The sequence below is a fragment of the Ictidomys tridecemlineatus genome, chromosome 4 (genome assembly GCF_052094955.1).
Source record: "Ictidomys tridecemlineatus isolate mIctTri1 chromosome 4, mIctTri1.hap1, whole genome shotgun sequence".
Lineage (NCBI taxonomy): Eukaryota > Metazoa > Chordata > Mammalia > Rodentia > Sciuridae > Ictidomys > Ictidomys tridecemlineatus.
The window spans coordinates 66,210,777-66,225,460 of record NC_135480.1 but is presented as its reverse complement, the minus strand read 5'-3'; the positions used below and the strand labels follow the sequence as shown (position 1 = coordinate 66,225,460).

General features: G+C 37.6%; 1 protein-coding gene across 8 annotated transcripts in view; it reads left to right on the top strand.

Moving 5' to 3' along the window:
• Positions 1-12,013, top strand: part of Nars2 (asparaginyl-tRNA synthetase 2, mitochondrial) — a 140,991-nt gene extending 128,978 nt beyond the window's left edge. For 5 of the 8 annotated variants that reach the window (XM_078046753.1, XM_078046750.1, XM_005323249.5 and 2 more), the window contains 3 exons: positions 662-759; positions 2,970-2,996; positions 4,947-5,995. In XM_078046753.1, the coding sequence (XP_077902879.1) occupies positions 662-759; positions 2,970-2,996; positions 4,947-5,091 (270 nt within the window). In that variant the 3' untranslated portion in view covers positions 5,092-5,995. Of the gene's footprint in view, positions 1-661; positions 760-2,969; positions 2,997-4,946; positions 5,996-8,720; positions 10,579-11,447 lie in introns of those variants that run through there. The other 3 variants (XM_040284998.2, XM_021725133.3, XM_040284999.2) reach the window with 3 other exon arrangements.
• Positions 12,014-14,684: the final 2,671 nt, after the last annotated feature.

The following is a 14,684-nucleotide window of genomic DNA, read 5'->3' as shown; positions in this document are numbered from 1 at the left end:
ATGCTAGGCAAGCACTGTACCTATTGAGCTATATCCCCAGCCTGATAACTGATTTTTTTAATAATTTATAACTTTAAAACTTTTTAATTTTTATAGTGAACAGCACATTTGTGAAGAAAATACACTCTTGACAGGAGGGGAGAAGAAAAACTGACCACCTGCAACTTGTGTAGCACTGTTTTGTTTTGTGGTACAGGGGTTTCAAACCAGGGGTACTTAACCACTGAGCCTGAGCCAAATCCCAGCCCTATTTTATTTTATTTTATTTTGGGAGAACTGGGGGTTGAACTCAGAGGCATTGACCTCTGAGTCACATCCCCAGACCTATTTTGTATTTTATTTAGAGACAGGGTCTCACGAAGTTGCTTAGCACCTCGCTTTTTGCTGAGCCTGGCTTTGAACTAACGGTCCTCCTGTCTTTGCCTCCCAAGCCACAGGGATTACAGGCATGCATGCCTGGCTCTTCTATAGTATTATTCTAAAGATAATATTAAACATTTTATATTTATGACAGAAATGTGGACAGATGTAAATAAGACACTGGTAAGCAGTAAAATAGCCAGTTATAAGGTTATCTAAAAACACATTCCACTTGCTTGAGTAGCTGTTGCTGGAATCACCTGAAAATGTAATGCTGATTATGACTGTTTTTCCTGTTTAGGTAGCTGCTGTTGATCTTCTTGTTCCTGGAGTTGGAGAGCTCTTTGGAGGCAGCCTCAGGGAGGAACGGTATCACTTCTTAAAGCAACAGCTGGCCAGGTATTATTCTGACCTAAAAGAAGCACATGTCAGAAACTGGGATAGAGTTACCCAAAGATAGTTACAGAAAGTACCAGAAACACACATGGGACCTACAGACCTGCATCTCAGATTCTATTGCCTTAAGCAAGGTGTTTCTAACCTTTCTGAGCTTCACTGTCTTAAAGACCAAACAAGCCCACAGCAGTGTTTGCCTGTACATAGGTGTGGAAAGTAGCCTTTTTAAAAATTAAAGAAAGGAAGAGGGATGTTTCCCCCTCAAAGCTTGTCCTACATTTTTCTTTTCCCTTTTTATGAATGGCAGACTCCCATGGGAACATAAAGACAGATCAAACCAGGAAAAGGATAAAGATGGAAAAAGAAAATTACTAAAAATATCTGCAAAGCTAGCACTTGGAATAAGCAGATTTCCCTCCTCAGGTTGTCTCCTCTATATGGATCTTGATTTAGCTATTTGAATAACTTTATTTTAAATTGCTATTGGAGACCTGGGAAAGGGCTCCATAAACACATAGAAAATGTTTTAGAGATGGGAAGTAGGGAATCATATTTCTAATTGAACTACCACTCCAGTATATGCATGGTCTGCCAACAAACCACAGTGACTTCCTAAACTAACCAAGGTTATAAACCTCTGTTTTCCATGATTTCTACTTTGCTCTGCTAACCTTAAAAAAAAAAAAAGAAAGACTTTCCCATGTCTGTATGCTAAATCCTTTCCAGATACTACTAGGTTTCTTCACAACCTGGGAAAGCCTTAATTGTTTGAAAATATCCTATTGAATTAGCCATTTGTACGACCTCTACGACCTCTTTTCCAAACGGAGAAATGCTTTAAAAGTTGATGCTTTTCCAAGATCCCAACCTGTAAATCTCTTGGGCAGTGCAGTTCTCTGATTCCTGTCTTCTGAACTGCTCTGCTATATTAGGTTCCAACAGAAGTGGGGTAAATAGGTTCTGAGAAGACCCTTTATTACCTGTGCCCTCCTTACTCCTACTAAAGCATTAGAAAGTCCTGGGAAAGTTATAGAATTGAAGTGAGGGTCATATATTTAGATGGAAAGTATTTGAATGTTCACTGAGGTTTTTTAAAATATTTATTTTTTAGTTGTAGTTGGACACAATACCTTTATTTTATTTATTTTTATGAAATGCTGAGGATTGAACCCAGGGTCTTTCCCGTGCGAGGCGAGTGCTCTGCCACTGAGCCATAACCCCAATCTCATGAGTTATTTTTTTAAAGCACAATAAAACTCACGTGGCAAGAAACCTCATCTGTTGAAAGATTAATTGGTCTGTTTTTTTGCTTGCTTCCTTCCTTCAGGAAACCTTTCCTCATAACATTAAATGTTTACCTAATATTTGATACTGTCCAAATTTACCCTTCCTAATGAAGTAGAGATATGTTTCCCTATATCAGGGATCTGTCTGTGGCTGCTGTTCTTATTTTCTGTACTTTTGTATATTAAATTTTTCAGCATTCTCATCACTCAGATACCCTGTGGTCCCAAACACCTTTTTAATGATCTAAGATCAACTTTAATGAGCACAAAGAACTTAAAATGTTATCCATTTTTCTCAAGTTAAACAAGAAACAAATTGAAACAATATTATGAAGGCAGCCTCAGAATTATTGTTATTGCTTTAATAATGAGAATGAAGGTTTTGTCCATGTGTCCTTTGTTCATTCAGGTCTGCCAGACACCTTAACTAGTTATAATAGTGTCATGTCATTTTGTTTTGTTTACAGTAAGCAGAATTGAACACAGGGGCACTCTACCACTGAGTCACATCCCCAGCCCTTTTTATTTTTTATTCTGAGACAGGGTCTTGCTAAGTTGCCCATGTTGGCCTCAAACTTAAGATCCTCCTGTCTCAGTCTCTGGGATTACAGGCATGTGCCACCAGAATTGGCCTAATTATGACACGGAATAAGAAGTTCATCTCAGATGAATCCCTTCTTTGGGGTTCTATTTTCATTCCATAGCACCTGTTGTCTGTACTGATTATTGAATAATACCTTGGGCTATTGATTAACTTACTATAAAGTTTCAGCTTCTTGACTCTGTTGTATAGAGAGCACAGGCTTTGTTGTTTACTTCTTTACAAAGAGCTCTTTATACGCAACTCAGAATAAATATTTGACAATAATACATTTATGTATATTTACTCCCATTGCCTAAAACAATTCTGTTATTTTCCTTTTATAGATCAGGACTCACAGAAGCCTACCAATGGTAAGAATGAGACCCTTAATGATTCTTACTCTAGCCACTGAGCTGAGCATTACATAGAAGTTTTTATTTGTATTCCCATGACCCTGAACAGAGTGTAGTCATTTCCTATTTTATGTGCCTTGTGCAAATAAAATCTGTAACTAATCCCTCAAATTTTGTAGCATCTCTTCTATATCTGGTTACCCTAGAATCAATATAATAATAATCAGATCATATATACATTGGCAAACTTTTTTCATAGAATTGAATTTTTTATCTATTAATGCAAAGGCAAGAAAAATGTAATAAAGTGAATCTCTCTGCTGATTGCAGTTTGCAGACATTCATGTCAGTGGTTAGATATCAATGTATGAGAAATTTAGAGACATCTGAAACTATTACTAGACTTCTAAGAGCCATCAGGTCCTAAAGGTATTCATGACAAAGTTTGGTATGCTTTTCATCTCATTTTGTTTTTTCATAAATCAGAGTATACCCTGTCTCTGTGCCTTGTAAACTTAAAATGAATTCAGCTATCAAACATTTTAATTACTCAGACTATGTTTCTTTCCTTTATTCCTTATAGTTCTTACCAATCTGGAGTTTATGTTAAATAACCTCTGGCATATTGTTCTTTCACCTGATTAAACTCATCTAGTTACAATTCATCTTTTATTTTAGAGATATAAGTTTTAATCTTAACTTCTTAAAATATCAATACATCCAGCCATTATTATTGATAGTGGAAAATAGATGATAGTCTTTATTCTTAAGGAGACAAATGGCTATCAGCTGTGCTGCTTAAGTTTTATTGTGGAATTGATTTTACAGATCATTCAGGAAACAATAAACTTAGTTTAATTCATATTATATAGCTCAGCTTTCCCACCAATAATAATAATATTTGTAGTCTTTCTTTTCTTCTCTTCATAAAATTACTTTTTCCATACTGGTATATTGAAATCTGCATTTCAGTCATATTTATACCATTTTTTAGCCATGCGGTTGTAAGTGGGAATAGAACATGCTAACGTATGGCTATCTGAGGCTGTCTAGCCAACCAGAAAAATGATTTGGGGTGTCTTTGCTGGGCCTGAAGCAAAGAACTAGAAGTTTCTTTTTCTTTCTTTTTTTTGGGGGTGGGGGGCTTACTGGAGATTGAACCCAGGGACACTTAACCATTGAGCCACATCCCTAGTTCTTTGTATTTTTTATTTTGAGACAGGGTCTTGCTAAATTTCATAGGGCCTCACAAATTTGCCACGGCTAGTCTTGAATTTGCAGTCTTCCTGCCTTAAACCTCACAGGTCACAGGGATTACAGGCAGGCACCACTGCACCCAGCTTAGAAGTTTCTTCTTACTGAAGCCCTCAAGAATATACTTTTGTTCTTTTAAACAATCTTCATGTAGTAAGCATTTACTCTAGAACATTCTCTGAAGATAAAAGGCTGATTAAGACTAGTGCCTGCCTCTGATATAGCATACAGTCTAATCAAGGGCATATCTTTCTGTTATATGTCAGGTAAAATTCTTCATTCTCCTGCATGTATTGAACAATATGATTTGGATGACAGGGAGGAACAAAGATCATTAGCAACATAACAGATATGGAAGAGAAATATATTTTTTAAAAAACTAGTAAAGCTATTATAAATTTCCTGCAGCCTCATGAGGCAAGTATTTTGTATATAAGTACATAAGTAATTTAACAAGAAAAAGGAAAACAGGTGACCAAAATCCACAGCTACACAACAGGAACTACTGCTGCCTGTCTGGGTAAACTTGTATAGGTAGATCACTTTAACTTCTGTGTTTCTGTTATCTCTGTGGAGGGGAAAGACTGGTCTGGTCTACCACAATGATGTGGACTATAACAAATGGTTGCAAAATACTTTTGAAACAAAATTGTAATCATAACATTTGATTTCATATAGTGTTTATAGGTAAAAATTCTTTGTTTTTAAAAACAGGTATTTGGACCTTCGTCAGTTTGGATCTGTGCCACATGGAGGATTTGGGATGGGATTTGAACGCTACCTACAGTGCATCTTAGGAGTTGAAAATATCAAAGATGTTATCCCTTTTCCAAGATTTACTCATTCATGTCTTTTATAGCTGAAAATTTAGTTAAGGAAAAGTACCCTAGGGCAGAGGCACAATACTTGAACAAATGTGCAAGCAGAGAATACATGTTTGAACTTTAGAAATGTGAATTTCAATATATAATTATTCTGGGTTGGCACAGTGCCACACTCCTGTAATCCCAGCTACTTGGGAGACAGAGGCAGGAGGACCACAAGTTTGAGTCCAGTCTTGGCAACTTTGTGAGACCCTGTCTCAAAATTTTAAAATATGGGGAGGGGGCTGGAAATGTAGCTCAGCAGTAGAACACCCTCAGATTTAAACCTCAGTACTGGAAAAATAAATATATAATTATTCTGCCATAAGGTACAAAACGTTAAAAAACAGAAATGATCATGATTTTCTTAGAAAGCTGAAAGCATTTCCTGGAAACACAAGCACACCCAAGAAGGGTTAATTACAGCAAGTGAACTTTCAAATCCATTACCTCAATTAAGAAAAAAGCAAGTCACCTGGATGCTGAGTCAGGAAGATCACTTGAAGCCAGACTGATCAATACAGTGAGACCCTGTCTTAAAAAGAAGAAAGGAAGAAGCCAGGCGTGGTGGCACAAGCCTGTAATCCCAGCACCTCAGGAGGCTGGCAGATCACAAAGCCAGTTTCAGCAAGGGTGAGGCACTAAACAACTCAAGTAAGACCCTGTCTCTAAATAAAATACAAAATGGTCTGGGGATGTGGCTCAGTGGTTGAATGCCTCAGTGGTTGAATCCCTAGTACCCCCCCCCAAAAAAAAAGGGGGAAGAAATTGAACTAGATGGTCTCAAAGTTCTTTTCAAACTCTGAGAGCATATTTTACTTTAACTTTAATCAGTAGATTACTTCCCTGTGTGACTTTTGAGAAACAACTAGCAGCTAAAAATAAAATGTTGGATCTTTTCTCCCTTGCTGTTTAATCTGTGATAAATGCCTATATTGTTCTCTGTGCTTTTCGGGGGATTCACTTTAACAAACTTGCTATTCTGAATTAAAATTTTCTTTCATTGGATTGGGTAGAAAGAAATCACATCTAATAAATTTGATCTTGCCAGGTATGGTTGTATGGTTGCCCATGCCTGTAATCCCAGCTGTTCAGGAGAGTGAGGCAGGAGGATTACAAATTCAAAACAGCCTCAGCAATTTAGTAAGGCCTTAAGCAACTTAGTGAGACCCTGTCTCAAATTTTTTAAAAAGGGCTAGTGATATGTCTCAGTGGGTAAGTACCCCTGGCTTCAATCCCTTGTTATTAATTAATTGTTTATTAACTTAATCTTTAAAGAGATATTGCATTAAATTATTTTGATATTGTATTAAAATATTTTATCACCATTCTGATTAGATGTTTATAACTTTCTGATAGTTAATACCCTATCAAAAATTTTATTCTTAAATTCCTCTTGATCCTTTCCCAGTGAAGTTTGGAAGAAAGATCTCTTATATCCAGGATTGGAATAGAAATTTTGCTAAACCTAAAGAATAGGTAATTCTTGGAGTCAAAAAACTGGCCTGGCCTATATGAGACAAGCAGTAATTTGGGAGTTTGAAACCTGACAATTCTAGTTCTTTAAATAAGCCACTTACTCTGTAAATGCTCAGGCATAATTTTCTTCACAGAGTTGATACAGTAATCACATGAAAGTGTGTGTGTGTGTGTGTGTGTGTTTGTGTGTGTGTGTGTGTGGTGTGTTTAAAACTGATTTGAGAACTGGGGGTGTTGCTCAGGAGTAGAGAGCACTTGCCTAGAATGTGGGAGAGCCTGGGCTACACACACACATACACACCAAAGAAAAAACTGCACAGACATTTTTAAGACTCTTGTGTTAGTCTTTTAGTCTTCTTTGAGTTGCATTTTTATGGACCTATAGCAAACTGTATGTTCAGTAGAATGTTTATATACTAAGTAATTGTAAAAGGGCATGCGTGCCTGAATAATGAATTTTCTAAATCTCATTAGATAACTTAGATTATTTCTTAAAGAGTTTGTGTATGTAATTTTTCTTAACCCAATTCAAAATCAAACAGTTGAAAAGAAACAAATTTCAAAACCTTAGGGTGCGAAGACACTTGAGATTGTCGAGATTGACCTGCCTAATGCAGGTACCTATATGTACCTAGGCAACTGGTGGTTTCTGCATCTTCTTGACAGAACTCAGCATCCTACAAAATTGTTCATTCCATTTCTGAATCTAATTGGTAGATTTTGCTGAGCTAAAAGTCTCAGCAAAATCAACTTCCCTGGAACTTTAATTCCCTGGGCTCACATACCAAGTTAAGGAAAGAATAAAAGGGATAATTAGGGTTTCCCTAAGGCTTGCCTTAACCATAATTATAGAGAGAAATTCATTTGTTTATTCAAAAATTATATTTGAGCTTATGTTATATGCCAAGACTGTACTAGGTGCCAGATAAACAGTTATTAACAAAACAGAAATGACCTGTCTTCATTGAATTTAGAATGTATTGGAGAAGATACATAATAAGTAAATAAATGTATTATTTCAAAATGTATGCTAGAAAGTTATATTAAAAAAAAAATCAGGAAAAGCATAGATAAGTGCCAGAGAAGACATCTCTGAAAAAAGCAGTATTTAGCTTTAAGCCTAGAGGATAAAATGCAGAAAACATTTTAAAACATTTGCAACATCAGCCAGTATTGATTTGAGATTTAATTCTTACTTGATACTGTTAATTTTATGGAGCAAGGTTCACAGCATTCATGGACTAGGCAGCTGGAGGCACTATAGTTTCTAAGGCCATTAGGAGTCACCTTCCATGACTTTTGAGAAACCAGACAGAATTGTAAACTTCTGAACATCTAAAATAAAAGTGGTGGGAAGAATGCTGAGTTAGACAAACCCCGAGGTTCTAGTCTTTGCACCACCTTTAGTTTAGTAGTGAAGCTTTAGCTTGTGAAATAATCCTCGTGACCTCCAATTCTTTCATTTTCACTATAATTTTGAAGTGTATGATCTCTAAGGACCCTTCTATTTCTTAATGTTCTATGAATCTATGCTGTACATAGTCCCTAAAAATAATTTAGAGTCTAACCTTTAGACCACATACAATCCCACATAGTAGTACATGCACAGTCTCTGAAAATGTATAATTAAGTTAAATCAATGAAAATTGAACAATAGACTTAATCTTGTTCAATGTATGTGGGATGGGAAAAGATCCTTCTCAAGATATCAATATATTGTGGCTTACCCCAATGAAGCCTTCAGTATTTTTAAAAACTTCATGTGTATTCATTCATTCTTTGCCTTAACAGTTGATCACACAGTGATCAACTTAAAGTTATCTAGTTAAAGCCAAAACTTGCCACCTATAGCAAGCCTCAATACTTCTATTTCACCAATAATTTCGGGGCGGGGGGCAGAACTGATGTCAGACAAAGATGATCAAAATGAAACTGTTGCAGGCAACATAATAGGAAAAATTTCAAGTGTCCACTCATCAGCTAATTATGAATATCTAAGTTCTAAATGTAAAGAGCTCTGTATAAGTCTTCATATAAACTATGGGTTTAATCAAGGACTGTTTATATTAGTGCTTCATGGTTATTTGAAGGTAAATTAGTTTTTCACTTGGGTGACCAGTTTCCAATAGGATTCTGTTTTCCCAAGATTTCCAGGCATTACCCCAAGATGGTAACCCCAGCAATCCAGGTAAGATTACATTTCAAATCTTAGAAATGTTTTCTCCGCCATTAATTCCCATCCCCATTTCACATTTTGTCGTAACTTTCCATCTGGTCTCTTGCCTAGCGGGACGTTGTGTTGTCTTGTTTTTTGGTCTGACAAGAACCTACTTGTATGAATGATCCATTCCAGATCTAGACAACTCTTACCCTCTGACCAAACCCAGAGCCTTCGACACAGGTCGGCAAAAGAACTGTTTGACCTTTTGTCCCTCTCAGACAGGATCTGCCAGAAGCCTCCCTCTAACAATGTTATGTATTCGTATTCTCTATAAATTGAATCTGAATATTCAAGCATGACTGAACAGGCATGGAAGATGCATTTGGTGAGATGGATTAACTACCCATCTTTAAATCTCTTGCTTCAGATAATTATAAATGAAAGATGCATATTTGGATTAGATTGCTATTTATTCATATATTTATTTAAGTAATTGTTGAGACACGAACAAAAATTGCAGAGTTGAAAGAATAGCTTGGATTGAAATGATAAGAAATGTGTGAGGTATTTTGGCTTCTGATCAATATTTGTATTCAGTCTGAAATCTAAAGTATGTATAATAAAAGGAAAATAGGTAAGAGTAATATCCAATTGTAATTTCTTCCCATTTTATAGTCCAAATTTTAAAATAGGAAGGACATTCAAGAAAATAGTGCTATGCAACCTTGATTACTCTCTACTAAAATGATTCAATAGAACTTCAATAAAACTGTCTTGCCTAGGAACTGAGGCCCATTGGATAAGCGTCTCAAATTGGAAAAAAAAAAAAAAAGGACTAGTGATGTAACTCAGTGGTAAAGTACTTCTGGGTTCAATTCCCAGTACCCCCTCCAAGTCCTTTTAAATCAGGTTAACACCCCTCCTGGAACCAGCTCATTCTAGCATTGCCAGGAGCCCTGTATTTCCCATCTAACCAACAAAGGCTCCATTTAGCTCTTAACACAGCTTGGTTTGGAGTCCAGTGAATCTACAGCCATTATTAGCATGGTGGGTAGTTTCCAGATGATCTTTGGAAAGAAGCTGCAGGTTTAGGTGGTTCCTAAACTCATTCACAGAGCAACTCATTGAATTAACGTAGTTCATGACTCTTCAATAACTTTTGCTTCACCTTTACTGTTTTGTAATTGTTATTAGTAATGTGACTATCACTTGGACATTGCTTTTCAGTTTATAAATGTTTTCACATATTTTCTTAATTCATAGGACAATGTATTGTGGACCTTGCTCTTTTGTATTTTATTTTATTTTTTGGTCCTGGGGGTTGAACCCAGGAGCACTCAACCACTGAATTATATCCTCAGCCCTTTTTTATATTTTTTTGAGACAGGGTCTCACTGAGTTGCTTAGGACCTCATTAAGTTGCTAAGGCTGGCTTTGAACTCGATGATCCTCTTGCCTCAGCCTCCCAAGCCACTGGGATTACAGGAGTGAGCCACAGCTCCCGGCCTCTTTTGTATTTTAGTGGGGTTGAAATTCATTTGGTTTAATAAAGACTAGGTTTTATAAAGAATGGAAATCCCTGATATTGAGAGGAAGTAGACTACAAGTAAAATTCACCTTCCCTCAGCCTCCAGAGAAAATGAAAATTGAACTTTCTCATAAACAAAGAATCTTGCATCTTAAGTCCTAGCATTTACTGGACATATTACATAACACTTTGACCTCTAATTTCCTCATTCTTTGTAGGGAAAAGGGACTTAAGAATGTGAAGACAGATGTTGATTGAGCCCAAATACATTCTAGTAATGTGAAACACTAGGAATAAAGATAGCAGTGAATTTAATCACTATGTCTTATTTTTTTGGCCTCAGTTTTTTAATTACCTTTCTCTAAAGGATCACCCAAATATACATAGAACTTGAATGGGACTTATTAACATACTTACCACAGTGATAGACCTTTCGTTTTCAAGATAATACTCCAAGAAAGAAACTTGACAGACCCAAATAGTAAAAGTTTTTGTTACAAGTACCTAGAACAGTATTTGGCAGAGCCTGAGCTCATAACTCTACCTTTTCTGCATGATATCTCAACAAGAATTGCTGGTTTGCTATTTTCTTAGAATTCTAGTTTTGAAATTATCTCTTAAAAGAGATAATTTTCAGGCTGGGGATACAGCTCAATTGGTAGAGTGCTTGCCTTGCATGCACACTGCCCTGGGTTTGATCCCCAGCACCACCAATAATAATAATAATAATTTTCCTTCCTCTACCTATAATATATAAACAGTTCCCCTCTATTTCCCCCAGAGCTTGTGAGTAGGAACTTGCCATCTTTAAAGGGAATTTCTCCATCTTCAGAGAGCTCTAGTGGTTGGGAACTTTTACTGAAAATGACTAGACCTACCTTCTATAGCATACAAAAGTAGTAAGTTGAAACAGCACTTTTTTTCTTTCCAACCTTCTCTAGTAGAGAACCTCTGCAGCTGCTTAGTTGGACAGTTTGTCCTTGATTTGAAAGGCTGCACCCTTCAGGTTACTCCTTGGGCATTGTGTCCTTAAAATGCCCCTATTAGACAGGCCCACACCTGTAGTGCCTTCTACTGGAGAGGCTGAGGCAGGAGAAGAAAAGTTCAAGGCCATCTCAGGCAATACAGCAAGACCCCATCTCAAAAAGAGAACAGAAACTTAAAACAGTCCTTTCTTTTGGCAGGTGAAGCCTTCCTCCCCTGTTCACTCAGCTGCTGCTCAAATGTCCTGTGGTAATTGTTTTGATGTTAGAAGAGCTTTGAAGTCTCCAGTGCCTCCTTCCTATCTGCCTTACCACCTATGGTGGTTGTTCCACTTCCTATAAGTACTGCTAAAGAAAGTTAATTACAGTTTCAGAGTGTTCCAGAACAATCCCAACACCCTTGTTAGGATTTAAATGAGTTGTCCCTCCAAAAGCTAATGTGTGAGACATGCAGAGGTGAAATAACTGGGTTATGAGAACTGATGCATCAATCCATTTAAATGGGATTGATGGTAACTATAGGCAGGTGAGGTTTGGCTTCAGGAGGTAGGTCACTGGGGGCATACTTTGGGGGCTTATATTTTGTCCTTGTTAAGGGAAGCTCTCTCTCTTTCTGCTTCCTTGTACCAAGTCCTGAGCTGCTTTCCTCCACTGCACCCTTCCACCATAATGTCTGCCTCACCTTGGGTCCAGAGCAATGGAGTTGGCCATCTATGGACTGAGACCTCTGAAACCATGAACCACAAAATAAAATTTTCCTCCTCTAATTGTTCTTGTCTGGTCTTTTGGTCATAGTGATGGAAAATGCTGACTAAAACACTCCTTCACTTGAGGATTACAGAAACGGGCTTGGGTCATATACAGACAACATAAGATATTATTAAACCATAGTAAGTTCTTTACACTGAAAATTGCCATTAATACCTACATTTTTGCAGTATCCCAAATGGCAAGAGCTGACTCCTGTTGTGTTAGGATATGGCTGGCCAATCATCTTTTTAAATGTAAATTTCATCTGCTGCATTCTGCATTTCAGGATTTTACATCAGGAAGTTGTGAAGTCATATTCCTGCCAGAAAACGTAGTGAGTATTTGGTGTCTTGGAAATGGTACTAGACATAGAAGACCCTAGCTTAAGTCTGACATTCCACTTCCTAGCTGTATTACCCTAGGCAAGTTATTTATTCTCAATCTGTATATCAATTTGCAAAATGATGAAAGAGCTTCTCCTACAGAGTGTTTTGAGAAGCAACAAAGATTGTGTGAAAGGGTTTCATAAACCAAAAAGCACCACACAGGTACAAATTCTCCTAAGGGAGACCCTTTCAAAACTAAAAATTTAAAAAAAAAATCTGTATGAACGAAAATATTTATGCATGTTGAATGAAATAGTTTACAGGTACTAAAAATAAAAGAGCTATTAGGCGCAGTGGCACATGCTTGTAATTCAAGCAACTCAGGAGGCTGAGGCAGGAGGGTCTCAAGTGTTGGGGATGCAAAATCAAGTCAAGATGGTGCCTGACACTTTGCCAGGAGGAGTGGTTTGTGAAGCAACACCAGCGAACCATTAAGATGATGAGGATTCCTTATTGGCTGACTGCTGTATCTAGATAATGTTAATTAAGTTAAGCGGTGTGTAATTAGTTAAGTATATATACCTCTGCTGTCTGGCAGAGAAGCGGCTCCTGCTACCTCCGTGCCTGCTACTTTGAGTTCTCGCTCAGTTCCTGCCCAGTTCACTCGCAATAAAGTAGTTCCCGCTTCAACCTTCAAGTTGCTTGTCACCTCTCAGTTATTTAGCCCAGCCGGCACACAAGTTCCAAGCCGGCTTGGGCAACTTTACAGAACACGGCTTCAAAACATAAAAAAAAAAAAAAAAAAAGGGCTGGGAATGTAGCTTAGTGATAGAGTGCCCCTGAGTACAATCCCCAGTACCATTAAAAAAGTTGAAAAGTTTAACAGAAATTTAAATTGCAAATATAACAGTTTAAAATCTGTATTATAGATTTGAATATGGAAAAATGAAATCAGCTGTTACTTGTGCAATGGCACAAGTGACTTTCTCATTAAATCTCTTAGCTCTATTCAGATCAGTGAACTTTAATTGGACACCTCACTATGTCACGCCCACTGCTAGATTGTAGGAATACAGAGAAGTAGGACTTGCCTCCTCATCTTAGGCACTCTCATTTCATACAAACTTTGGCAAGAGTTTACTGTGTATAAGAATCTGGGTGGAGGTGTGGCTCTATACTTTTATACCCAGCCTATGGAAGGCCCTGGATTTGATCCCTAGCACTGCAACGACAAAAATCACTGGGGAGCTTATTAAATTTTCCAATTACCCTGTTCTCATCCTAGAAGGTCTGATTCAGTAGATCTGGGATGGAACAGCCCATAATTTGCATTTTTTAAGTAAACAATCACCCCAAGTAACTCTGGTGTAGGCAGTTTAATTCGGCACTGAGAAACCTACAGTGAGGTTTGGATATTTTTTATGGTAAAGTACAGGTAATAGTTACACAAACATCGTGATCCTTGAACAAGATACTGTATTTGATTGCTGTCTGTACTGCTGAGCAGGTTAGGAATAGGGTTGGGAAAGCCAGCATGCAGAGGGATTCCCTTGGGAACTGGTAGTATGCAGAGCCTACCACACTTCTCTTCTTTCCCTTTCCTCACTCTCCACTGCAGTGCCCATGTTTCCCTCTCTCTGCATGTTTCTCTCCCCCTCTGGTTCCTCCTCTGCAAAGGTCCAGGTGCTTCCTTCCTTTCTCCACCCTCCCCCAGACATGTCTATTTTAATGAAAACAACAACAACCTTTCATTTTCTACATACTATCTCAGGCTGGGTAATGTGTCTCAAAGAATAGGAGTGGGCTGTTGGTTGATCAACAATCACCAAAAAAATCCCATGTGGAAACTTTTGTGTATTTATTTTTCACTACCACTGACATTTTTCCAGTGGGTTAGCAGCCTCAACAGAAAATTTTATAAATTCCCCCGCATAGATTTCTGTCCTGCCTGTAGAGTTGGGCTGTGTCCTGCACCCTGGCTCAGTACTGCTTGTCTCCACATGCTGTGAATGGTCTTGAGTGACTTTCACAGGCTGCACACCTGTCACCTCTTAGTCATCCAGAATTAAAATGTTAACAGCTCTAATCGAACTGTCTGAGGCTACAGGACTTTATTTCAAGAGTGGTGACACTCCAAAATGCAGCTAGGACATCTATATTTTCACATGTTAGTGTTTATGTGATTTGGACTCGAGGAAGCCAAGGATTAGACAATGCCTTCCAGACTCGCTCCTCTCCTACTTTCTTGGCACCTTGGGCTATTCCTAGTAGTCTTATGCTGCCATCTTCTCAGAGGTAGAATGTTCTTGGGTTAAATCCACTGCTCAGCAATAATAATAATAATAATTTTAAAATAAAAAAA